This window comes from Cajanus cajan, chromosome 5 (genome assembly GCF_000230855.2).
Source record: "Cajanus cajan strain Asha chromosome 5, NIPB_CcT2T_4, whole genome shotgun sequence".
Classification (NCBI taxonomy): Eukaryota; Viridiplantae; Streptophyta; class Magnoliopsida; order Fabales; family Fabaceae; genus Cajanus; species Cajanus cajan.
In genome coordinates this window covers 33,059,039-33,085,280 of record NC_138521.1, presented here as the reverse complement: position 1 = coordinate 33,085,280, position 26,242 = coordinate 33,059,039, and the positions used below count along the sequence as shown (strand labels likewise).

Here is a 26,242-nt window from a genome sequence, read left to right as displayed (position 1 = left end):
TGAGGCTCAATACGGTCTCTGGGGGTCAATACGGTCCACATTGAAATTTTGAACTACAATACGGCCGTATTGAATTCAATACGGCCGTATTGAAGTTCAAAAAACCTCAATACGACCGTATTGAAGTTCAGTGCAGCCGTATTGAATTCAATGCAGCCGTATTGAAGTTCAGTGCAGCCGTATTGAATTCAATGCAGCCGTATTGAAGTTCAGAAACTTCAATACGGCCGTATTGAGTTCAGTGCGGCCGTATTGTAGTTCAAAATGTGCAGTACGGCCGTACTGAACTCCAAGGAGGCCGTATTGAGCTCCAAACCTCCCACTTTCTTATTTTTGGCTACTCTAAGACCTCTAAACCTAAAGATAGTCATCCTATGGTCTTCTGGGAGTCCTTCTGGCTGACTTTCCTTCGATCTTTGAGAGTCTTCGAGTCTTATTTCCGACCCGGACAATTTTGGGGGTCTACAGCTGCCCCCCCTTTACTTAGTCAAACGGCCTTTTAGTGTACCAGTTGATAAGTAAAGGAGTTGACCCAATTGTCCGGGGAATAAGGCCATCCTTCCGACTTGTAGTGTCTTCCGGTGGAAAATTTGCTGAGTAGCCTCTCCAGGTTTTGCTTCGCTCGTCGCCCGAGCCGGAAGCTGCATACCTCCGTGCTTCTGAACACTCTAGTAGCGTGAGTACCGCCTCTCCAGGCTCTGCTTCGGTGCTTCTGACATCCTAGGCAGTTGAGTTTGCCCTCTCCAGGGTTAGCTTCGCTTGCCGCCCAAGCTGGAAGCTGTGAGTACCGCCTCTCCAGGCTCTGCTTCGGTGCTTCTGACATCCTAGGCAGTTGAGTTTGCCCTCTCCAGGGTTAGCTTCGCTTGCCGTCCAAGCTGGAAGCTGTGAGTACCCGCCTCTCCAGGCTCAACTTCACTCGACGCCCGAGCTGGAAGTTGTGAGTACCGCCTCTCCAGGCTTTGCTTCGCTCGCCGCCCGAGCTGGAAGCTGCATACCTCCGTGCTTCTGAACACTTTGGTAGCGTGAGTACCGCCTCTCCAGGCTCTGCTTTGGTGTTTCTGACAACCTAGGCAGTTGAGTTTGCCCTCTCCAGGGTCTGCGGTTTGCCCTCCCCAGGGTCTGCCTCCGTGTTCTTGACGACGTTGGCAATGTGAGTTTGCCCTCTCCAGGGATCTGTGATGGTTTTGTCTCCACAGTCCACGATGCTGCTTCGACGATTTGTTTTTGATTTTGGTGCCGCTGAGGGCTGGATAACGCAGGGATCCGTCTAGGGGATGTGCAGTTACTCATAGGTTCTTGTGTCCCAATTTTGCATTGCGTAATTGGTGCCCATTGAGGAATTTCTGTTTCCTTGGGGGTGCAGACACAAAGATGCTCTTTCTGATGTGAGCGGTGCCTTATGATTGGCTGTCGTCCTTTCGACGTTGTGGAGTATCCCGGCTATCCTTATTCGGGTGACTCTTTTGGATTTTCTGATTTTTGCTGCCTCTGTGTAGGCTGTTATCCGCTGGGGATTCTGGATGTTGATTTTTGATTAGCCTCTTCTGTTAGGCGGATCATCTTGACGCTTGATTTTTTTTGGCTGAAAGCCGATTTCCACTTGGGGAATGGTTTATTGATTTTCTTTTTTTGATTTTCCTTTTTGTAGGAATGCCTCTTGAGTAGGCGACTGGGGATTTAGGGATCTTATGTATCCCAGAGTATTATTTAGGAAGCCTCTACAGGCTTAGACTCACTCAACGCCTGAGTTGGAGAGCTATCTTCCACGGAGGAAGTTTTAAGTCCTTTGACTGAATATTTTGCTTTGGATGATCGCGCTTCCATTGGGGATTTTTGCTGATCTTGGTTTGATAGCTTTCACTGGGGAATTTGGCCCGTGAGTGGAAGCTGAGATATCTCTGGGGAGTATTATTTCTGCGAGCCTCTCCAGGCTCAATTATTCTGTATGATGAATTGGTTTTTTGTTCAGCCCGAGAATGCGAGCTGAGACGTCTTTTGGAGAGTATTATTTCGGCAAGCCTCTCCAGGCTTAATTATTCAGTGGGAGTATTATTTCAGCAAGCCTCTCCAGGCTCAATTATTTTGTGAGAGTATTATTTTGGCAAGCCTCTCCAGGCTCAATTATTCTGTATGGTGAGAGAGTATTGTTTCGGCGAGCCTCTCCAGGCTTAGTTATTCTGAGAGTATTATTTCGGCAAGCCTCTCCAGGCTCAGTTATTCTGTATGATGCTGTTGATTTTCTGAATCTTTGCCTTTTTTGTCGAATTTTGGCTTTTTCTGTATTTTGCCTTTTTGTTGTTTTTTGGCCTTTTCTGTTGACTGTTGTCATACACAAGCAATTTTTCTATTTTTTTCTATTTTATGCAATTGCCTCATGATAAGGTCTTTGAATGTGCAACTAATGTGTGTGTGATGCACAAATGCAAGTTTGATTACTTTATTAATGCTTTTTAGAAAAATGAATGGCTCTCCCTATCCTCCTCTTCTTGGAGGAATTTCTGTCGTTGACGTGAGGGAATATTTTTGTGAGCCTTTTATGCAGGAGATTATGGATTTTATAGGAACCCCTCCAATTTTCTTTATTGACCGATTATTAAGGAATTTCATAATTTTTTTTTTTTTTTTTTTTTTTTTTTTTAGAAATACCAATTTAGAGGCATAATCACATGGTCAAGAGAGAAAAGAAATGAATAGATATTTTATTAATATTCACAAGTGTTTTTACAGAAAGATATACAGAAGGTAATTTCTGAAGAATGGCTGGCCTGGGTAGGCTATTTACATTGGGCTTAACAATTATATCTGTAATTGTTGCTCCGTACGTTCTCCTAGTTGTTTCGGGTGATATGCCTGAGTCAGGAGTGTAGACACTGCAAGACGCTTGCTTCTAGAAGATAATCACATGAATCGCCTTTCGGTTTTCGATTCAAGTGATCGTTGCTTGCTTTATTTTTATGTCTTATTCTTTTGCCCCTAACTTTTGCCTAGGACGTATCCTAGCGGGGATAATTTTGCCTTTGTTTTGCCTAGTACCCTTGTACTGGCGGGCTTTTTGTTTTGCCCTAACTTTTGCCTAGGGTGCCCTTTTTCGGGTTTTCATCCTAGCGGGCTTATGCAAGCAACGTCTTCAAGCATAATACTTCTTTACCACGTCGGCATTGACTGGGTATCGAAGTTCTTCTCCATCTATGTCTGTGAGGATCAATGCTCCTCCGGAGAAGGCTCGCTTCACCACGTATGGTCCTTCGTAATTCGGGGCCCACTTTCCGATTTTGTCCTTTTGGGCTGGTAGTAATTTCTTCATTACCAGCTCTCCCTCATGATAGACTCGAGGGTGGACTTTCTTGTCAAAAGCCCTTTTGATCTTTCTTTGATAGGCTTGACCATGGCATATGGCGTTCAGCCGTTTTTCTTCAATAAGGTTTAACTGGTCATATCGGCTTTGAACCCATTCTGCCTCGGAAAGTTTCGCTTCCATGATTACCCTTAGAGAAGGTATCTCAACTTCAACAGGCAAGACCGCCTCCATCCCATAAACGAGGGAGAATGGAGTAGCTCCTGTGGATGTGCGCACTGAAGTCCTGTATCCATGGAGAGCGAAAGGTAGCATCTCATGCCAGTCTTTGAATGAGACAACCATCTTTTGCACTATCTTCTTGATATTTTTATTGGCTGCCTCGACTGCCCCATTCATCTTTGGTCGATAGGGGGAAGAGTTGTGGTGTTGGATTTTGAACTCTTGGCACAGTTCTTCCACCATCTTGTTATTTAGATTGGATCCATTATCAGTGATGATTTTATCAGGAATACCGTATCTACATATCATATTCTTTTTGATGAAGGATGTTACCACCTTTCGGGTCACATGAGCATACGATGCCGCTTCTACCCATTTGGTGAAATAATCAATGGCCACAAGAATGAATCTGTGCCCGTTGGATGCTTTCGGCTCAATGGGTCCAATAACATCGATGCCCCACATTGAGAATGGCCAAGGCGAAGCCAATACGTTGAGTGGGGTTGGTGGGATATGAATATTGTCGGCGTATGCTTGACATTTATGGCATTTTCGCACATATTGGTAACAATCCTTTTCCATGGTCGACCAATAATATCCCGCCCTGAGGATCTTTTTAGCCATTGCGGGCCCGGGAATGTGGGTACCGAAAACCCCCTCATGAACTTCTTTGATAATGTTTTGAGCTTCGACTTGGTCTACACATCTCAACAAGACCGAGTCATAATTTTTCTTGTAGAGGGTTTCGCCGACTAGCAAAAATCCCATGGCCCTTCTTCGGATATGCTTCTTGTCATTGTAGACCCCTAAAATTGTCCGGGTCGGAAATAAAACTCGAAGACCCTCAAAGATCGAAGGAAAGTCAGCCAGAAGGACTCCTAGAAGACCATAGGATGGCTATCTGTAGGTTTAGAGGTCTTAGAGTAGTTTAAAATAAGGAAGTGGAGGGAATGAAGCCCAATACGGCCGTACTAAACTTAATACGGCCGTATTGAAGCTTCAACACGGCCGCAGTGAACTCAATACGGCGTATTGAAGTTTCTGAAACTTCAATACGGCCGTACTGAAATCAATACGACCGTATTGAAGCTTCAATACAGCCGCAGTGAACTCAATACGGGCGCATTGAAATTTCTGAATTTCAATACGACCGTATTGAACTCAATACGACCGTATTGAAGTTCAAAAATTTCAATACGGCTGTATTGATTCTGTAGCCCGTATTGCGCCTATTCCCTATAAATATGACGTCAATTGGACGTCATTCCACACTTTTCAACATAGTTTTAACCCTCTCCTTGAGGATTCTGGGGTTTTTGAGCAGTGTTCTGCCCTAGAAATCACTCGGAGAGTTGATCCGACGAAGTTCTTGAGCCCCGAGCCATTTTGCTTGAGGATCGAACCTAGTCGAAGGGAAATCCTCCGGATTTCCATAGTTAAAAGTTTTTAGGAAGGAGCGAGCGAGCTTGTAGAGCGAGGGAACGCCAAAAAGCTTCCTAGTTTTACGAAATATATAAAAGCACGCTTCAAAGGTTTCTTCTTAAAGTCCTTCCTTTTACTGCTTTCTGTGTGCATATTTAAACTGTCATCATGTAGATAGTTAATTTATAATTGCTTAGAATAAATAGGGGTAATTTAGTAATTTTACACTGTTATTTTAGAAATAATCTGTCATAGGGAACCCGAAAGGGGCGCTGTGGGGTGCTAACACCTTCCCCACGCGTAATCGACTCCCTTACCCAACTCTGGTTGTAATGGCCAAAGTTGATTTATAAAATCAATTGCCTTATCCCTTTTTCCAATGTTTTGAGTAAAACATTGGTGGCGACTCCACGAACCCTTCCTTTTACTACGAAAACCACTAATCCGTGGAGGGTCCCGCTTGGGATTAACATGGATTGGTGAGACATTTAATAAATAAATTGGATAAGATCGACAAGGTCTCAGTTTGAGAACAAGTCGTTCTAATAATCCAATACATTTTCAAAACTAAAATAAAAGCGAGCTCGACCGTCTTCGCGACCGCCGAGGCCCGTTTGGGCCGGTGGCGACAGATGGCGACTTCACTGGGGAAGCTTCGAGAGTCAGTCCCATTTAGTGACAGATTGTTTTTAACAAATAATAGTTAAAATTACTTTATTACCCCTCACTTGTATGATAACATGTTTATCTATTTGGCTTTAAATAACTGTTGTATGTTTAAATTCCGCAATTGTTTGAAATAAAAACTGCACACAAACCTTTGCACACAACAGTTCCCTCTATACCCGGGGGCATGAGTGATTAACCATAGGGAGTGGATGTTAGTACGGCCGGTTGTCGAATGGGTCTATAGGTGCCCGTAGACCGTTGTCGGAAAACATCACTCAAGGTGATAACCATGAACTTGAGTCCGACGGTGCGTTGGAGCTTTCCATCGACCCACGACGAGAGGAATTGGGTCCCTATAATGGGGGCACCTTGGGGGCCTTGGACTGGTGAGAACAGTTAGAACCTACCTTGAATAGGCACCTTTCTGCAGGATACCCCTACCTCGTGATTCGCTCGTGACTGTTCGTGGATGAGTGAATTGTTTGTGTAAATGCTTATGTGCAATTGTTTGTGTATTAATAATAAACCTCGTGATAAGGTCTAAAGAATAATCCCCATGCACGAAAAAACCATGACATGAGAAGAAAGACCATGTGTGAAAATATAATAAAAGTGAGGAGCATGTGCATCATTACCAATAAAGATATCATGCATCCTCATAAACCATGCATTCTAGGTTCACCAATACCTCTTGACATGAGTAAAAGAGACCCATAATTATCGAGATTCTCCGTTGAGGAGAGATCATAAGTCAAGGAGGGTAGTAACACTCTGTTTTAAAAAGGCAGCGCCTTAAAAATGGAGGGTTATCAAGCTCATGTCAAGAGCGTATTCATTCCATAAATTAATTAGATTAAAAAATTCATTTTAGAAAGTGGCTGGTCATCTCTCTGTCCTCACACGCGCAAAGAAGATCAAGAAAATGGAAGCATTGGAGGAGCAAAACAAAAAGCTCACAACCGAGCTTTCACAACTTAAAGACCAAATGGCGCAAATGATGGAACTCATGCGTCATCACAACATCCATGGATCTCATCACAGTGATCATGGGTCCCATCATGAGGGAGAGGAGGAAGAGCATGAAGAAGATCCTCCACACGCTGTACCCCTTGGGGCTGGAATTATGATTAAAGAGCCCGAAGTATCAAAGAAACAATTCCACGCCCTCGAGGATCGGCTAAGGGCTATGGAGGGGCATGATTTTGACATCAAAGATGCCGCTGACATGTGCTTAGTGAGGGACATTCAATTCCCTCCTAAATTTAAAGTGCCGGATTTCCCAAAGTACGTGGGATCGACTTGCCCCAAAAGTCATCTCACCATGTACTGTCGCAAGATGGCTGCATATGCCACAAATGAAAAGCTCTTGATCCACTGCTTTCAAGAGAGCTTGGCTGAAACTGCACTCAACTGGTATATGCAGCTAGATGGAAATCTAGTACATACATGGAGGCAGTTGGTCGACGCCTTTCTCAAGCGCTATAAATACAACATCGACCTAACACCCGATAGGTCTGATCTTCAAGCCTTGAGTAAAAAGAACGATGAATCCTTCAAGGCGTACGCCCAACGTTGGAGGGAGTTGGCGGCACAGATAGAGCCCCCGCTGTCGGATAAGGAGACGGTGTCCTTATTCATCAACTCGTTGACTGGTCCCTATTACGATAAAATGATAGGGAACACAACGACACTCTTCTCGGACATCATCACCATTGGAGAAAGGGTGGAACAAGGACTTAAAAGTGGGAAGCTGGCTAAGCCTTCCCAACCATATGAAGCTAAGAAGGCCTTCGGGAAGAAGAAAGAAGGAGGAGTCAACGCTGTAACCATTTCTCCATCTTCTTCCGCTTCGAAGTCAGGCAAATCGCAAAACAACTCTGTGAAGAAGTTTGATAAACTTCCGACCACTTATAGCGATCTACTGCCGAAGCTAGTGGAGGCGCGTCTTATAGCTTACATTCCACCAAAGAAAGTGAATCCACCTTACCCCGATTGGTACAATCCACAAGACAAATGTCTATACCATTCGGGGGCACCGGGGCATTCAACAGAGAACTGCAGAGCTCTCAAGTATAAGGTCCAAGACCTTATCGATGCTGGGTGGGTCACTTTCGATTCGACGGCGCCCGACGTGAGCAAGAATCCTCTACCGCAGCAGGAGTAGAGAGAAGGGCAAGCCATGATAGGGCCCCTCCACATTTTTTCTTTTAGGGACTCATGATCAGTACCCGAGATCATGAGGACCTTTTCATGTAAATAAAGGGTTTTGTACAGTTTTACATACATATATCAATAAAGAGGCATTTTTCACACATTATTCTCTCATTTTGTTCTATTCTCTCTCTCTCATTAATATTAATCATTCTAAACCTAAACAGAACCAATAAATAATTATGTCTGTGATTGTTCGCTCCGATCGGGATCCGAAAGCCGAAGGTGAATGGGTTGAGTTGGACAGTGATGAGGAGACCATCTCTCCGGATCTGCAAAGACTGCTAGATCAAGAAGCTCGTCTACTCCAACCGTATCAAGAAGAATTGGAGACCGTGAATTTGGGGCAGGGTCAAGAATTGAAAGAGGTCAACATTGGGACCCATATCAGTGATGGAATAAAAACGCAATTGATTCAATTGTTGAGGGAATACAAGGACGTATTTGCATGGTCGTACCATGATATGCCCGGTTTGGACTCCAACATCGTCGAACACAAGTTGCCCTTAAAAGAGGGGTTTCGACCCATTAAGCAAAAGCTTCGACGAATCAAGCCCGAATGGTCCTTAAAGATTAAGGAGGAGGTAGAAAAACAATTGGACGCGGGATTCTTGGTTGTATCCCAGTATCCCGAATGGCTGGCTAACATTGTGCCAGTCATCAAAAAGAATGGGAAGGTTAGAGTGTGTGTTGATTATAGGGATTTGAATCGTGCCAGTCCAAAGGACGATTTTCCCTTGCCCCACATCGATACACTTGTGGATCACACCGCCACAAACACACTCTATTCCTTTATGGATGGATACTCGGGGTATAATCAAATCAAGATGAATATAGAAGACCGCGAGAAAACTTCTTTCATTACACCCTGGGGCACTTTCTGCTACAGGGTGATGCCTTTTGGACTTAAAAATGCGGGTGCCACCTACCAACGAGCGATGGTGACGCTATTCCACGATATGATCCACAAAGAAATTGAAGTATACGTGGATGACATGATCGCAAAGTCAAAAGACGAGATGGACCACATCCAATATTTGAGAAAATTATTCAATCGGCTTCGTAAGTATCAGCTTAAGCTAAACCCGGCTAAGTGTACTTTCGGAGTTCGGTCGGGTAAGCTTCTCGGGTTCATCATCAGTGAAAAAGGCATAGAGGTGGACCCCGATAAAGTAAAGGCAATAATGGAAATGCCTCCTCCTAAAACTGAGAAGGAAATTAGAGGATTCCTCGGCAGGGTGAACTACGTCGCAAGGTTCATCGCACAGTTGACTGACACGTGCAAACCAATATTCAAGCTGTTGCGCAAGAATCATTCCGAAGTTTGGAATGAAAATTGTCAACAAGCTTTTGATAAGATCAAACAGTGCTTGGCCAATCCACCGGTATTGGTGCCACCTGTCGAGGGAAGACCATTAATCCTCTACTTGACGGTTGTCGCCACCGGCCCGAAACGGGCTTTCGGCATTCGCGAAGGATGGTTGGACTCATTTATTTGTTTAAAAAATGTGGATTGCTAGAATGACGTATTCTCAAACTGAGACCTTGTCAAACGAGCAATTTTATTAAATGATTCACCAATCCATATTAATCCCAAGCGGGACCCTCCATGGATTAGTGGTTTTCGCAAAAGGAGGGTTCGTGGAGTCGCCACCAATGTTTTACTCAAAACATTGGAAAAAGGGATAAGGCAATTGATTTTATAAATCAACTTTGGCCATTACAACCAGAGTTGGGTAAGGGAGTCGGTTACGCGTGGGGAAGGTGTTAGCACCCCACAGCGCCCCTTTCGGGTTCCCTATGACAGATTATTTCTAAAATAACAGTAAAATTACTAAATTACCCCTATTTATTATAAGCAATTATAAATTGACTATCTACAGTTTAAATATGCACACAGAAAGCAGTAAAAGGAAGGATTTAAGAAGAAACCTCTTGAAGCGTGCTTTTATATATTGAGTAAAACTGGGAAGCTTTTTGGCGTTCCCTCGCTCTACAAGCTCGCTCGCTCCTTCCTAAAAACTTTTTGACTATGGAAATCCGGAGGATTTCCCTTCGACTAGGTTCGAATCTCCAAGCTAAGTGCTCGGAATTCCAGAACTTCGTCGGATCGACTCCCAGAGAGATTTCTAGGGCAGAACACTGCTCAAAAACCCCAGAATACTCAAGGAGGGAGTCAAAACTGAGTGAAAAAGTGTGGAATGACGTCCAATTGACGTCATATTTATAGGGAATAGGCGCAATACGGCCTACAGGGGCAATACGGCCGTATTGAAATTTTTGAACTTCAATACGGTCGTATTGAAGTTCAATACGGTCGTATTGAAATTCAGAAATTTCAATACGCCCGTATTGAGTTCGCTGCGGTTGTATTGAAGTGTCAATACGGTCGTATTGACTTCAGTACGACCGTATTGAAGTGTCAATACGGTCGTATTGACTTCAGTACGGCCGTATTGAAGTTTCAGAAACTTCAATACGCCGTATTGAGTTTCGCTGCGGCCGTATTGAAGCTTCAATACGGCCGTATTAAGTTCAGTACGGCCGTATTGGGCTTTTTCCCTCCACTTCTTTATTTTGAGCTATTCTAAGACCTCTAGACCTACAGAGAACCCTCCTAGGGCCTTCGAGGAGTCCTTCTGGCTGATTATCCTTCAGTCTTCGAGAGTCTTCAAGCTTTATTTCCGACCCGGACAATTTTAGGGGTCTACAGCTGCCCCCCCTTTACTTAGTCGGACGGCCTTTTGGTGTATCGGCTGACAAGTAAAGGAGTTGACCCAATTGTCCGGGTATTGTGCCGACCTTCTGACTTGTAGCGTCTTCCGGTGGAAAAATGTTGAGTAGCCTCTCCAGGTGGGTGCATACCTCGGCGCTTCTGACATCCTCGGTAGCTGAGTTTACCTTCTCCAAGGTCAACTTCACTCGACGCCCGAGCCGGAAGTTTGGACATCGACGCGCCTCTGATGACGCTGATGGTTGAGTACCGCCTCTCCAGGCTTAGCTTCACTCTTTGTTCGAGCCGGAAGCTAAGTATCTTTGTGACAACGGTAGCAGTGTGAGTTTCGCCTCTCCAGACTTAGTCTCGCTCTTTGTTCGAGCCGGAAACCAAGCACCTTTGTGACGACGGTGAGCAGTTTTGCCTCTCCAGGCTTAGTCTCGCTCTTCGTTCGAGCCGGAAACTAAGCACCTTTGTGACGACGGTGAGCAGTGTGAGTTTTGCCTCTCCAGGCCTTGCTTTGCTTGTTGCCCAAGCTGGAAGCTGTAAGTACCGCCTCTCCAGGCTTAGCTTCACTCTTTGTTCGAGCCGGAAGCTAAGTACCTTTGTGACAACGGTAAGCGGTGAGTACCCCTTTTCCAGAGATAGCTTCGCTCATTGCCCGAGCCGGAAGCTGCGTACCTCCGTGTTTGTGACGACGGGGTAGCGTGAATATCTCCTTTCCAGGGATTTGTGATGATTTTGTCTCCACAGTCCACGATGCTGCTTCGACGGTTGTTTCTGATTTTGTGCCACTAGGGGCTGGATAACGCAGGGATCCGTCTAGGGGATGTGCAGTTACTCATAGGTTCTTGTGTCCCAACTTTCCATTGCGTAGTTGGTGCCCTTGGGGAATTTCTGACTCCTTGGGGTATAGACACAAAGATGCTCTTTCTGATGTGAGCGGTGCCTTATGATTGGCTGACGTCCTTTCGACGTTGGTGGAGTATCCCGGTTATCCTTGTTCGGGTAACTCTTTTTGATTTTCTGATTTTTTGCTGCCTCTGTGTAGGCTGTTATCCGCTGGGGATTCTGGATGTTGATTTTGTCTCCACAGTCCACGATGCTGTTTCGACGATTGTTTTTGATTTTTGTGCCACTGGGGGCTGGATAACGCAGGGATCCGTCTAGGGGATGTGCAGTCATTCACAGGTTCCTGTGCCCCAACTTGCATTGCATTGTTGGTACCCTTGGGGAATTTCTGACTCCTTGGGGTATAGACACAGATGCTCTTTCTCTCTGAGTTTGAGCGATGCCTTATGTTTGGCTGACGTCCTTTGACGTTGGTGGAGTATCCCGGTTTATCCTTATTCGGGTATCTCTTTTTGATTTTCTGGATTTTGTTGCCTCTGTGTAGGCTGTTATCCGCCAGGGGATTTTGTCATTGGTTGTGATTGGCCTCTTCTGTTAGGCAGATCAGCTTGACGTTCAATGATTGGCTGAGAGCCAGATTCCACTTGGGGAATGATTTTTGATCTTTTTATGATTTTTCCTTTTGAAGGAGTGCCTCTTATGTAGACGACTGAGGAATTGGAGTTCAGTGTTCGGCTGAGTGCCAGATTCCGCTTGGGGAATACTTATTGATATTTTTGATTTTTCTCTTTTTGCAGGGATGCCTCTGAGTAGGCGATTGGGGAATGAGGGATCTTATGTATCCCAGAGTATTATTTAGGAAGCCTCTGCAGGCTTAGCCTCACTCAACACTTGAGTTGGAGAGCTATCTTCCACTGAGGAAGTGTTAAGTCCTTTGACTTGTATATACTGTTTGGATGATCGCACTTCCATTGGGGATTGCGTCGATTTTGCTTTGATAGCCCTCGCTGGGGATTTTTCCGTGAGCTTGAGCTGAGGTTCCCTCTGGGGAGTATTATTTCTGCGAGCCTCTCCAGGCTCATTTATTCTGAGAGAGTATTATTTCTGCAAGCCTCTCCAGGCTTTAGTTATGATGAAAGAGTATTATTTCGGCGAGCCTCTCCAGGCTCAATTATTTTGCAGGAGTATTATTTAGGCAAGCCTCTCCAGGCTCAATTATTCTGAGAGTATTATTTCTGCAAGCCTCTCCAGGCTTTAGTTATGATGAAAGAGTATTATTTCGGCGAGCCTCTCCAGGCTCAATTATTCTGAAGGAGTATTATTTCGGCAAGCCTCTCCAGGCTCAATTATTCTGCGGGAGTATTATTTAGGCAAGCCTCTCCAGGCTCAGTTATTCTGTATGATTTGTTGGATTTTCTGTATTTTGCCCTTTTTTCGATTTTGGCTTTTTCTGTGTTTTTGCCTTTTTTGTTGAGTTCGGCTTTTTCTGTATTTTTGTTGATTTCTGTATTTTTGCCTTTTTTGTTGGTTTTGGCTTTTTCTGTATAGAAATGTCTCAGTTATTCTGAGAGAGTATTATTTCGGCGAGCCTCTCCAGGCTCAATTATTCTGAGAGAGTATTATTTCGGCGAGCCTCTCCAGGCTCAGTTATTTTGAGAGTATTATTTCGGCAAGCCTCTCCAGGCTCAGTTATTCTGAGAGTATTCTTTCGGCGAGCCTCTCCAGGCTCAGTTATTCTGTACAATTTTCTTGTTGGATTTTTTGTACCCATGCCTCTTTTCCGTTTTCGGCTTTTTGTTGACTGCTGTCATACACAATCAATTTTTCCTATTTTCTATTTTATGCAATTGCCTAATGACGAGGTCTTTGAAAATTTCTTTATGGCCAATACGGCCGTATCCATTTCAGTACGCCCATGTTGAGTTGAAAATTTTGTTCATAACCCTGATTTTAGTACGGGTGTACTGAACATGGTACAAGCGCATTGTTTTTTCTGAAATTTATATTATTTATTTTTTTGTTTTTTCAATAAACAGAGAATAAGTGATCTTCCAGTACACCTATCATCTGTATGCATGTATGCAGTATGATGCACCTAATTTTATTTGATTCTTTTTTCAAAAGAATTAACCGATGCGTTTTTGTGTTTGGATTTTGCCATTCCTCCAGACGGACTGTGCTCTGCCGATTTCTGTTACCGAGGAATGATGCGTATTATATTTGAGATTTGGTGTCATCAACCAAATGATCCTTCCCTTTCTTTAGAAGATGTGTCAACCCTCCTATTGACCACTATATCTCCATGTTTCCACTAGATTATTCAAAAATCGTTGGGACAAGAGAGAAAAGAAGGAAAGGGTATTTTTCAAAAGTTTGTGTTTTAGAGGGGATTATTTTATTTTTGAAAAATTGTTTTTGTAAGCATGGATGGCCAAGGTAGGCTTATTGTGTTTAGGTTTGTTTGTTTAAACACTTATGAGGTTAAGCACATCTTTGTTATTAATGATTGTGCTTTGACAACTTGGATAGCTTTTCTTGAGCCCCTTTGTTGAATTCAATTGATGGTACCATCATGGATTTATTCTGTTTTTTTGATCGTCCTTATTTTTGCCTAAAAACACCCTTCCGTGGTATTTTAGCGGACTTTTGTTTTTGTTCATTATTTTGTAACCCCAATTTTTGCCTAGGTCACCCCTTCGTGGGATTCCTAGCGGGTTTTTGTCTTCATTTTGTAACCCTAACTTTTGCCTAGGTCACCCTTTTGTGGGATTCCTATCGGGTCTTTTGCTCTTATTTTTGCGCAGTCCCCTTTTTGGGTTTCCTGCCGAGCTTATTATCTTTAGGATTTCTTTATCCATGATGGTACTTATTGATGCCAAGAAAAGGTGCTCCAAGTTGACACACACACTTCCACATAAAAATGATGTGGGTTTATTGATTATTAAGACGATTTTAACCTCACTTATGTTCATTCAAACAGGGTTAAATAATGCGGTCTAGAATTTTATTGCAAGCAAGAAAAGAAGCAATAAAGAATTAATAAAGAATGATTTTATTATAATCATAATGGAAACATGTGCCCTATCGAGGCTCGGGGGTCGGGCTGTCCCCGAGGAGTGATCTCTAATAGTCACTGAATTTACACATCCCTATTAGAAGGAGAAAAACATTTTGACGACGACGACCGGCCTTGACGCTTGTGAACCGGCCTTCCTAAAGATCTGGCTTAAAGAACATCGAGAAGGATCTTGGTTTCTCTTCGTCCTTTGATTTTTATAAGGGTTGTATCCTAACCCTTGTTTCCCCGGGTTATCCTTGATAATGGGTAGCTCCGGGATTCCTTGGGAGTCCTTGCCTAATCCTTGTCCTGGCAAGTATCCGTTCTTTGTGAGCATATGAGCTACCTTCTTCATTTCTCGGGGAAACGTTTCAACATTGGCAATTTCCAATGCTTGGAAGGCGGTTTCCAAAGCTTCCTCTGCTGCATCCACATAAGGTATGTTGGATGGCTTGCTGATGAGTATGTCATCTTCAGCTTGTACAGTCACCAGTTTGTCACCCACTATGAACTTGACTTTCTGGTGGAGCGTAGAAGGAATAGCTTTCGCATCATGAATCCAAGGTCGGCTGAGGAGACAGCTGTATGCGGGAGTGATATCCATCACTTGAAATTCGACGTTGAAGATAGTGGGTCCAATTTGGATTGGAAGATTGATCTCTCCCACCACTTCTCTTTTAGATCCATCGAAGGCTCGAACGATCATGTTGCTCGGGCACATTTGGATTCCCTTGATTGCCACTTGCTCGAGCGCTCTTTTTGGCATTACGTTCAAGGAAGATCCATTATCTACCAAGACTTTAGTGATGTGATACTCCTTGCACTTTATAGAGATTTGCAAGGGCTTGTTGTGGTTTGATCCCTCGGCGAGGATTTCTTCATCGATGAAGGTGAGGTGATCATTAGCCTTGATGTGACTAACAATCCCCTCAAACTCGTCTTGGGAGATAGTGTGCGACACGTATGCCTCGTTCAAGAATTTCGACAGAGCTTGCCGATGCGGTTCGGAACTTAGGATCAACGACAACAGCGTAATCTTTGCTGGCGTCCTATGAAGTTGATCCACGATGGAGTACTCACTCTGTCGGATAAACTTTAACAGCTCGTCTGTCTCCTCCTCGGATTCTTTTTTCTCGGTTTTCTTTTCTTCTTTTTCTTTATTCTTGGGGGCTTTATCATGAAGATCTTCGGGAGTGTAGATCCTGCCACTCCTAGTCATGCCCCCAAGTCCAGCGATGTTGGAGATATCGCTGTCGGCAGAAGAGTGGATGTCGTATATCCACGGCACAGCCTTATTTGATTCGTAGGGGAAAGGTCTTGGAGCGGTGATCCTTAATGGTGTCGAACCTTCCCCTTTATTCGTCTTGATTACCAACAACGGAGTTGATGTGCGCTTGCTTGGCGCGGTTGTTGGCTTACACTTGATGACGAACGGCGTGCGATCCATTTTTGAACATACGCATCGATTTAGTCCTTTCTTTTTATTTATGTTTATTACTGAATTACTAGGAGGGATGTATGAAATGAATGATTCCTAGATCCCTCCATGATCTATATGCATGAGATGATGATGTTGAATATGCATGCATTGTGTTTATTGAACTAAGCATTATCATGTTTTTAGGATTTTCCTAAGATGATGCATGATATTGCTTGGTTTGGGTAAATACATATTTTTCTTTTGAATATTTTGTATTTTTTTTTTTTTTTTTTTTTTTTTTTTTGTATTTTTTTTTTGTATTTTTTTTTGGGGTGAAAAGGGAAACTACCTATATGAATGCAATGAAGGTAGATGTTAACACCATGTACTAGAAGATCTTTATTTCTATTTATTCTTTTTATTTAAAAAAGAATGTTGTATGTTTAAAAGGTGCAAATGTATGCTCATACAATGTCACATAAAAATGCACAAACAATTCACTCATCCACGAACAGTCACGAGCGAATCACGAGGTAGGGGTCTCCTGCAGAAAAGTGCATATTCAAGGAGGATCTAACTGTTCTCACTTGGTCAAAGGCCCCCAAGGTGCCCCCATTATAGGGACCCAATTCCTCTCGTCGTAGGTCGATGGAAAGTTCCAACGCACCGTCGGACTCAAGTTCATGGTTATCACCTTGAGTGATGTTTTCCGACAACGGTCTACGGGCACCTATAGACCCATTCGACAACCGGCCGTACTAACATCCACTCCCTATGGTTAATCACTCATGCCCCCGGGTATAGAGGGAACTGTTGTGTGCAAAGGTTTGTGTACAGTTTGTATTTCAAACAATTGCGAAATTTTAAACATACAACAGTTATTTAAAGCCATATAATAAATCATGTTATCATACAAGCAAAGGGTAATAAAGTAATTTTTAACTATTATTTGTTAAAAATAATCTGTCACTAAATGGGACTGACTCTCGAGGCTTCCCCAGTGGAGTCGCCATCTGTCGCCACCGGCCCGAAACGGGCTTTCGGCATTCGCGAAGGATGGTTGGACTCATTTATTTGTTTAAAAAATGTGGATTGCTAGAATGACGTATTCTCAAACTGAGACCTTGTCAAACGAGCAATTTTATTAAATGATTCACCAATCCATATTAATCCCAAGCGGGACCCTCCATGGATTAGTGGTTTTCGCAAAAGGAGGGTTCGTGGAGTCGCCACCAATGTTTTACTCAAAACATTGGAAAAAGGGATAAGGCAATTGATTTTATAAATCAACTTTGGCCATTACAACCAGAGTTGGGTAAGGGAGTCGGTTACGCGTGGGGAAGGTGTTAGCACCCCACAGCGCCCCTTTCGGGTTCCCTATGACAGATTATTTCTAAAATAACAGTAAAATTACTAAATTACCCCTATTTATTATAAGCAATTATAAATTGACTATCTACAGTTTAAATATGCACACAGAAAGCAGTAAAAGGAAGGATTTAAGAAGAAACCTCTTGAAGCGTGCTTTTATATATTGAGTAAAACTGGGAAGCTTTTTGGCGTTCCCTCGCTCTACAAGCTCGCTCGCTCCTTCCTAAAAACTTTTTGACTATGGAAATCCGGAGGATTTCCCTTCGACTAGGTTCGAATCTCCAAGCTAAGTGCTCGGAATTCCAGAACTTCGTCGGATCGACTCCCAGAGAGATTTCTAGGGCAGAACACTGCTCAAAAACCCCAGAATACTCAAGGAGGGAGTCAAAACTGAGTGAAAAAGTGTGGAATGACGTCCAATTGACGTCATATTTATAGGGAATAGGCGCAATACGGCCTACAGGGGCAATACGGCCGTATTGAAATTTTTGAACTTCAATACGGTCGTATTGAAGTTCAATACGGTCGTATTGAAATTCAGAAATTTCAATACGCCCGTATTGAGTTCGCTGCGGTTGTATTGAAGTGTCAATACGGTCGTATTGACTTCAGTACGACCGTATTGAAGTGTCAATACGGTCGTATTGACTTCAGTACGGCCGTATTGAAGTTTCAGAAACTTCAATACGCCGTATTGAGTTTCGCTGCGGCCGTATTGAAGCTTCAATACGGCCGTATTAAGTTCAGTACGGCCGTATTGGGCTTTTTCCCTCCACTTCTTTATTTTGAGCTATTCTAAGACCTCTAGACCTACAGAGAACCCTCCTAGGGCCTTCGAGGAGTCCTTCTGGCTGATTATCCTTCAGTCTTCGAGAGTCTTCAAGCTTTATTTCCGACCCGGACAATTTTAGGGGTCTACAACGGTGCTTGATGAGTCCATGGGGGCTGTGCTGGGACAACAAGATGAAACAGGAAAGAAAGAACAAGCCATCTACTACCTGAGCAAGAAATTTCTTGATTACGAAACCCGCTATACGCCGCTAGAAAAAACGTGCTGCGCGTTAGTATGGGCAACACAACGGCTCAGGCAGTATATGATTAGGCATACTACTTGGTTGGTTTCCAAAATGGACCCAATTAAGTACGTGTTCGACAAACCGATAATCACTGGGAAGATTGCCCGATGGCAAGTGCAATTATCAGAATTTGACATCATACATGTCACACAAAAGGCCATCAAGGGTAGTACCCTAGCTGATTACCTAGCACACGGGCCGACCAATGACTATCAATCCTTTCAGGATGATTTCCCCGATGAGGATATAATGCATTTACAACATGAAGATCCTAAGGATGATACGTGGACCATGTATTTTGATGGAGCCTCCAACATGCTTGGACAGGGGATTGGAACAGTATTAATCTCCCCACAAGGAAAGCATATCCCCTTAACGGCAAGACTCAACTTCGACTGTACAAATAACATGGCCGAATACGAGGCTTGCGCGTTAGGAATCCAACCAGCAATCAACAATGGTATCCCTAAGCTCAAAGTATTTGGAGATTCGGCTTTAGTCATCCACCAACTGCGAGGTGAATGGGAAGTCCGAAATCCTAAGCTGATACCATATGTTGAGCATATCAAAGACCTGATACAATTCTTTCAAAATGTCGTCTTTGAATATATCCCAAGGGAGGAAAATCAGTTCGCTGACGCCCTTGCCACACTATCATCGATGTTCGCCTTGGATAAGGAGCATGAAATGCCCATCATCAATATCCGGCGACACGATAAGCAAGCGTTCTGCCTACTGATAGATGAAGCTGTTGACGATCATCCATGGTTCCATGACATCAAACAATATCTGTCAAAAGGGGAATATCCTGATATGGCTAGCGATAATGATAAAAAGCATATTCGAAGAAGGGCCATGGGATTTCTGTTGATTGGAGAAACCCTCTACAAAAAGAATTATGACTCGGTCTTGTTGAGGTGCATAGACCAAGTCGAAGCTCAAAATGTAATCAAAGAAATACACGAGGGGGTTTTCGGTACCCATATTCCCGGGCCTGCAATGGCTAAGAAAATCCTCAAAGCAGGATATTATTGGTCGACCATTGAAAGGGATTGTTACCAATACGTCCGGAAATGCCACAAGTGTCAAGCATACGCCGACAACATTCATGTCCCACCAACGCCACTCAATGTGTTGGCTTCACCATGGCCATTCGCAATGTGGGGCATGGATGTTATTGGACCCATCGAGCCAAAGGCGTCCAATGGACATAGGTTCATCCTTGTGGCCATTGACTATTTCACCAAATGGGTAGAAGCGACATCGTATGCTCATGTGACCCGAAAGGTGGTAACATCCTTCATCAGAAAGAATATCATATGCAGATACGGTATTCCCGACAAAATCATCACTGATAATGGATCCAATTTGAACAATAAGATGGTGGAAGAACTGTGCAAAGAGTTCAAAATTCAGCACCACAACTCTTCCCTATATCGACCAAAGATGAATAGGGCAGTCGAGGCAGCCAATAAGAATATCAAGAAGATAGTACAAAAGATGGTTGTCTCATTCAAAGACTGGCATGAGATGCTACCCTTCGCTCTCCATGGTTATAGGACTTCAGTACGTACATCCACAGGAGCTACTCCATTCTCCCTTGTTTATGAAATGGAAGCAGTTCTGTCGGTTGAAGTCGAGGTACCTTCTCTGAGAGTAATCATAGAAGCAAAACTTTCCGAGGCAGAATGGGTTCAAATTCGATATGACCAATTGAACCTTATCGAAGAAAAACGACTGAACGCCATATGCCATGGTCAAGCCTACCAAAGGAAGATCAAAAAGGCTTTTGACAAGAAAGTCCATCCTCGAATCTACCATGAGGGAGAGCTGGTGATGAAGAAATTGCTACCAGCTCAAAAGGACAAAATCGGAAAGTGGGCCCCAAATTACGAAGGACTATACGTGGTGAAGCGAGCCTTCTCCGGAGGAGCATTGATTCTCACAGACATGGACGGAGAAGAACTTCGATACCCAGTCAACGCTGACGTGGTAAAGAAGTATTATGCTTGAAGACGTTGCTTGCATCCGCCCGCTAGGATGAAAACCCAAAAAGGGCATCCTAGGCAAAAGTTAGGGCAAAACGAAAAGCCCGCCAGTACAAGGGTACTAGGCAAAACAAAGGCAAAATTATCCCCGCTAGGACATGTCCTAGGCAAAAATTAGGGGCAAAAGAATAAGATGCAAAAAGTAAAGCAAGCAACGATCACTTGAATCGAAAACCGAAAAGGCGTTTCAAGTGATAATCTTCTAGAAGCAAGCGTCTTGCAGCATCTACACTCCTGGCTCAGGCATCTCACCCGAAGCAACTAGGGAACGGGAAGGGCAGCAATCACAGATGTAATTGTTTAAGCCAAAAATGTACAGCCTACCCTGGCCAGCCATTCTTCAGAAAATCCCTTTGTAAATCTTTCTGTATAAACATTTGAATATCAATAAAATATCCATTTGTTTCTTTTCTCTCTTGACCTTGTGATTATGCCTTTAAATTGATGTTTCTAAAAATTGTACGAAACTCTTAATAATCGGTCAATAAAAGAAAACTGGAGGGGTTCCTATAAAATCTTTAAACTCCTGCTGTCGCCACCGGCCCAAACGGGCCTCGGCGGTCGCGAAGACGGTCGAGCTCGCTTATTATTTTAGTTTTGAAAATGTATTGGATTATTAGAACGACTTGTTCTCAAACTGAGACCTTGTCGATCTTATCCAATTTATTTATTAAAATGTCTCACCAATCCATATTAATCCCAAGCGGGACCCTCCATGGATTAGTGGTTTTCGTAAAAGGAGGGTTCGTGGAGTCGCCACCAATGTTTTACTCAAAACATTGGAAAAAGGGATAAGGTAATTGATTTTATAAATCAACTTTGGCCATTACAACCAGAGTTGGGTAAGGGAGTCGGTTACGCGTGGGGAAGGTGTTAGCACCCCACAGCGCCCCTTTCGGGTTCCCTATGACAGATTATTTTCTAAAATAACAGCGTAAAATTACTAAATTACCCCTATTTATTATAAGCGATTATAAATTAACTATCTACATGATGACAGTTTAAATATGCACACAGAAAGCAGTAAAAGGAAGGATTTAAGAAGAAACCTCTTGAAGCGTGCTTTTATATATTGAGTAAAACTGGGAAGCTTTTTGGCGTTCCCTCGCTCTACAAGCTCGCTCGCTCTCTCCTATAAAATTTTGACTATGGAAATCCGGAGGATTTCCCTTCGACTAGGTTCGAATCTCCAAGCTAAGTGCTCGGAATTCCAGAACTTCGTCGGATCGACTCCCAGAGAGATTTCTAGGGCAGAACACTGCTCAAAAACCCCAGAATACTCAAGGAGGGAGTCAAAACTGAGTGTGAAAGTGCCAAATGACGTCCAATTGACGTCATATTTATAGGGAACAGGCCCAATACGGGCTACAGAACCAATACGGCCGTATTGAAATTTTTGAACTTCAATACGGCCGTATTGAGTTCAATACGGCCGTATTGAAATTCAGAAATTTCAATACGGCCGTATTGAGTTCAATACGGCTGTATTGAAGCTTCAATACGGCCGTATTGATTTCAGTACGGCCGTATTGAAGTTTCAGAAACTTCAATACGCCGTATTGAGTTCACTGCGGCCGTATTGTTTAGGTTTAGAATTATTAATGTTTATGAGGAAAGAGAGAAAAGAACAAAAAAGAGAATAATGTGAAAAATGTCTCTTTATTGATATGTATTAAAACTGTACAAAAACCCTTATTTACATGAAAAGGTTCTCATGATCTCGGGTACTGATCATGAGTCCCTAAAAGAGAAATATGAAGGGGCCCTATCGTGGTTTGTTCTTCTCCCTACTCCTGCTTTGGCAGAGGATTCTTGCTCACGTCGGGCGCTGTCGAATCGAAGGTGACCCACCCGGCATCAATAAGGTTTTGGACCTTGTATTTGAGAGCTAGGCATTTCTCTGTTGAATGCCCTGGTGCCCCCGAATGGTATAAACATTTGTCTTGTGGCTTGTACCAATCGGGGTAAGGTGGGTCGATCTTCCTTGGTGGAACATGAGCTAGAAGTTTGGCTTCTACTAGCTTCGGCAGGAGATCGCTATAAGTGGTCGGAAGTTTATCAAACTTCTTCACAGGGGTGAATTGCGATCTTCCCGACTTCGAAGTGGAAGTAGCCGAGGGTATGGTTATAGCATTGACTTCTCCCTCTTTCTTCTTCCCGAAGACCTTCTTAGCTTCATATGATTGGGAAGGCTTAGCCAACTTCCCACTTTTAAGTCCTTGTTCCACTCTCTCCCCAATGGTGATGATGTCCGAGAAGAGTGTCGTTGTGTTCCCTATCATTTTATCGTAATAGGGACCAGTCAACGAGTTGATGAATAAGGACACCATCTCCTTATCTGACAGCGGGGGCTCTATCTGTGCCGCCAACTCCCTCCATCGTTGGGCGTACGCCTTGAAAGATTCATCATTTTTCTTACTCAAGGCTTGAAGATCTGACCTATCAGGTGTTAGGTCGATGTTGTATTTGTAACGCTTGAGAAAGGCGTCGGCCAACTGCCTCCATGTACATACTTGATTTCCATCTAGCTGCATATACCAGTTGAGCGCGGTATCAGCCAAGCTCTCTTGGAAGCAGTGGATCAAGAGCTTTTCGTTTGTGGCATATGCAGCCATCTTTCGGCAGTACATGGTGAGATGACTCTTGGGGCAAGTCGATCCCACGTATCTCGGGAAATCTGGCACTTTAAATTTGGGAGGGAATTGAATATCCCTCACTAAACACATGTCGGCGGCATCTTTAATATCGAAGTCATGCCCCTCCATAGCCCTCAACCGATCCTCTAGGGCGTGGAATTGTTCTTTTGAAACCTCGGGCTCTTTGATCATAATTCCAGCCCCAAGAGGTATGGCATGTGGAGGATCTTCTTCATGCTCCTCCTCCTCTCCCTCATGATGGGACCCATGGTCACTGTGATGAGATCCATGAATGTTATGGTGACGCATGAGTTCCAACATTTGCGCCATCTGCTCTTTGAGCTGTGAAAGCTCGGTCGTGAGCTTCTTGTTTTGTTCCTCTAGCGCTTCCATTTTCTTGATTTTCTTCGCGCGTGTGAGGACAGAGAGATGACCAGCCACTTTCTAAAATGAATGTTTATTCTAATTAGCTTATTTATGATATGAATACACTCTTGATGTGAGCTTGATAATCTTTCATCTTTGAGGCGCTGCCTTTTTAAGATGAAAGTTTATCACCCTCCCTAGGCTATTATCTCTCCACAACGGAGAATCTCAATAGTCACGGGTCTCTTTCACTCACATCGAGAGGGTATTAGTGAACCTATAAATGATGATGAGGATGCATGAGGTATTATTGATAATGATGCCTATGCTCCTTACTTTTATTATATTTTCACACATTGGTTTTTCCTCTCATGTCATGACATTTTCATGCATGGGGATTATTTTTTAGACCTTATCACGAGGTTATTTATTAATGCACAAACAATTGCACATAAGCATTTACACAATCAATTCACTCATCCACGAACAGTCACGAGCGAATCACGAGGTAGGGGTCTCCTGCAGAAAAGTGCATATTCAAGGAGGATCTAACTGTTCTCACTTGGTCAAAGGCCCCCAAGGTGCCCCCATTATAGGGACCCAATTCCTCTCGTCGTAAGTCGATGGAAAGCTCCAACGCACTGTCGGACTCAAGTTCATGGTTATCACCTTGAGTGATGTTTTCCGACAACGGTCTACGGGCACCTATAGACCCATTCGACAACCGGCCGTACTAACATCCACTCCCTATGGTTAATCACTCATGCCCCCGGGTATAGAGGGAACTGTTGTGTGCAAAGGTTTGTGTGCAGTTTTTATTTCAAACAATTGCGTAAATTTAAAAATACAACAGTTATTAAAGCCAAATAGATAAACATGTTATCATACAAGTGAGGGGTAATAAAGTAATTTTTAACTATTATTTGTTAAAAATAATCTGTCACTAAATGGGACTGACCCTCGAAGCTTCCCCAGTGGAGTCGCCATCTGTCGCCACCGGCCCAAACGGGCCTCGGCGGTCGCGAAGACGGTCGAGCTCGCTTATTATTTTAGTTTTGAAAATGTATTGGATTATTAGAACGACTTGTTCTCAAACTGAGACCTTGTCGATCTTATCCAATTTATTTATTAAAATGTCTCACCAATCCATATTAATCCCAAGCGGGACCCTCCATGGATTAGTGGTTTTCGTAAAAGGAGGGTTCGTGGAGTCGCCACCAATGTTTTACTCAAAACATTGGAAAAAGGGATAAGGCAATTGATTTTATAAATCAACTTTGGCCATTACAACCAGAGTTGGGTAAGGGAGTCGGTTACGCGTGGGGAAGGTGTTAGCACCCCACAGCGCCCCTTTCGGGTTCCCTATGACAGATTATTTTCTAAAATAACAGCGTAAAATTACTAAATTACCCCTATTTATTATAAGCGATTATAAATTAACTATCTACATGATGACAGTTTAAAATTTCACCCCCTAAGACAGAAAAGGAGGTCAAGGGATTTCTTGGTAGGGTGAATTATATAACTCGTTTCATATCTCAGTTGACTGACACATGCGCTCCCATCTTTAAGCTACTCCGAAAGAATCAACCCGTGGAATGGAATGAGGAATGCCAAATTGCTTTCGATAAGATTAAGCAATGTCTCATCAATCCACCAATATTGATGCCTCCTATTGAAGGAGAACCTCTCATCCTATACCTCACGGTCTTGGAAAAATCCATGGGATGTATGCTGGGATAGTTAAACAAGACTGGTAATCAAGAAAGAGCTATCTATTACTTGAGCAAGAAGTTTACCGATTACGAAGCTCGGTATTCTCCTTTGGAGAAAACATGTTGCGCCTTGGTGTGGGCCACCCAGCGGCTAAGACAGTACATCCTGAGACATACAACCCAATTAATATCCAAAATGGATCCTATCAAGTAGCTACTTGAAAAGCCTGTTCTGGTTCAGAGAATTGCCAGATGGCAGGTTTTGCTATCAGAATATGATATTGTATATGTCTCGCAAAAGGCAATCAAAGGTAGTGTCCTGGCCGATCATTTAGCAAATGGACCAACCAAGGATGAACACATGGTCAAGGAAGAGTTCCCCGATGAAGAAATATTGACCTTGAAGGATGAGCCAAAAAAGCAAAGACAAAATGAATCCTGGTCGATGTTCTTCGACAGGGCCTCCAATATAATGGGGCACTGAATAGGAGCCATACTGATATCGTCCCAAGGAAAACATATCTTGGTGACAGCAAGGTTGGACTTTGAATGCACCAACAACATGGCTGAATACGAAGCTTGTTTATTGGGTCTACAAGTTGCGCTTGATAACAAAGTCACCAAAATAGAAGTCTATGGCGACTCGGCTTTGGTGATATACCAGCTACGAGATGAATGGAAAATGAAGGACTACAAATTAATCCCCTATCGAGCATATGTTCAGGATCTGATGTCCCAATTTGAATCCATTAACTTTGAGCATACCCCGAGAGACGGGAATCAGTTAGTAGATGCGTTGGCTACACTATCATCCATGTTTGCTATAAAAGAGGGATGTGAAATACTGGTCATCAAAATCAGACGACATGACATAAGCTCATTGTTGTACACTGGAGGAAAAGGAAGATGGCCATCCTTGGTATTTTGACATCCATCAATACATCAAAGAAGGGAAATACCTAGTTGGGGCATCTGACAACGACAAGAAAACAATCAGACGAAGGGCTATCGGATTCGTACTACATAAGAACATCCTGTACAAGAAGAGTTTTGATTCCATCCTGTTAAGATGTATTGGTCAGAAGGAGTCTCGATCGTTAATGAAAGAAGTCCATGAAGGAACCTTCGGTACCCATATAGCTGGACAGGTCATGGCCAGAAAGAT

General features: G+C 43.3%; 1 protein-coding gene across 1 annotated transcript in view; it reads left to right on the top strand.

The window, feature by feature from the left end:
* The window catches only part of LOC145957961 (uncharacterized), a 28,455-nt gene extending 2,894 nt beyond the window's left edge, over positions 1-25,561 (top strand). Inside the window, exons 2-4 of the mRNA XM_083074402.1 lie at positions 9,118-9,252; positions 18,148-19,257; positions 25,319-25,561. Coding sequence (XP_082930528.1) covers positions 9,118-9,252; positions 18,148-19,257; positions 25,319-25,561 — 1,488 coding nt within the window. The remainder of the gene's footprint in view (positions 1-9,117; positions 9,253-18,147; positions 19,258-25,318) is intronic.
* Positions 25,562-26,242: the final 681 nt, after the last annotated feature.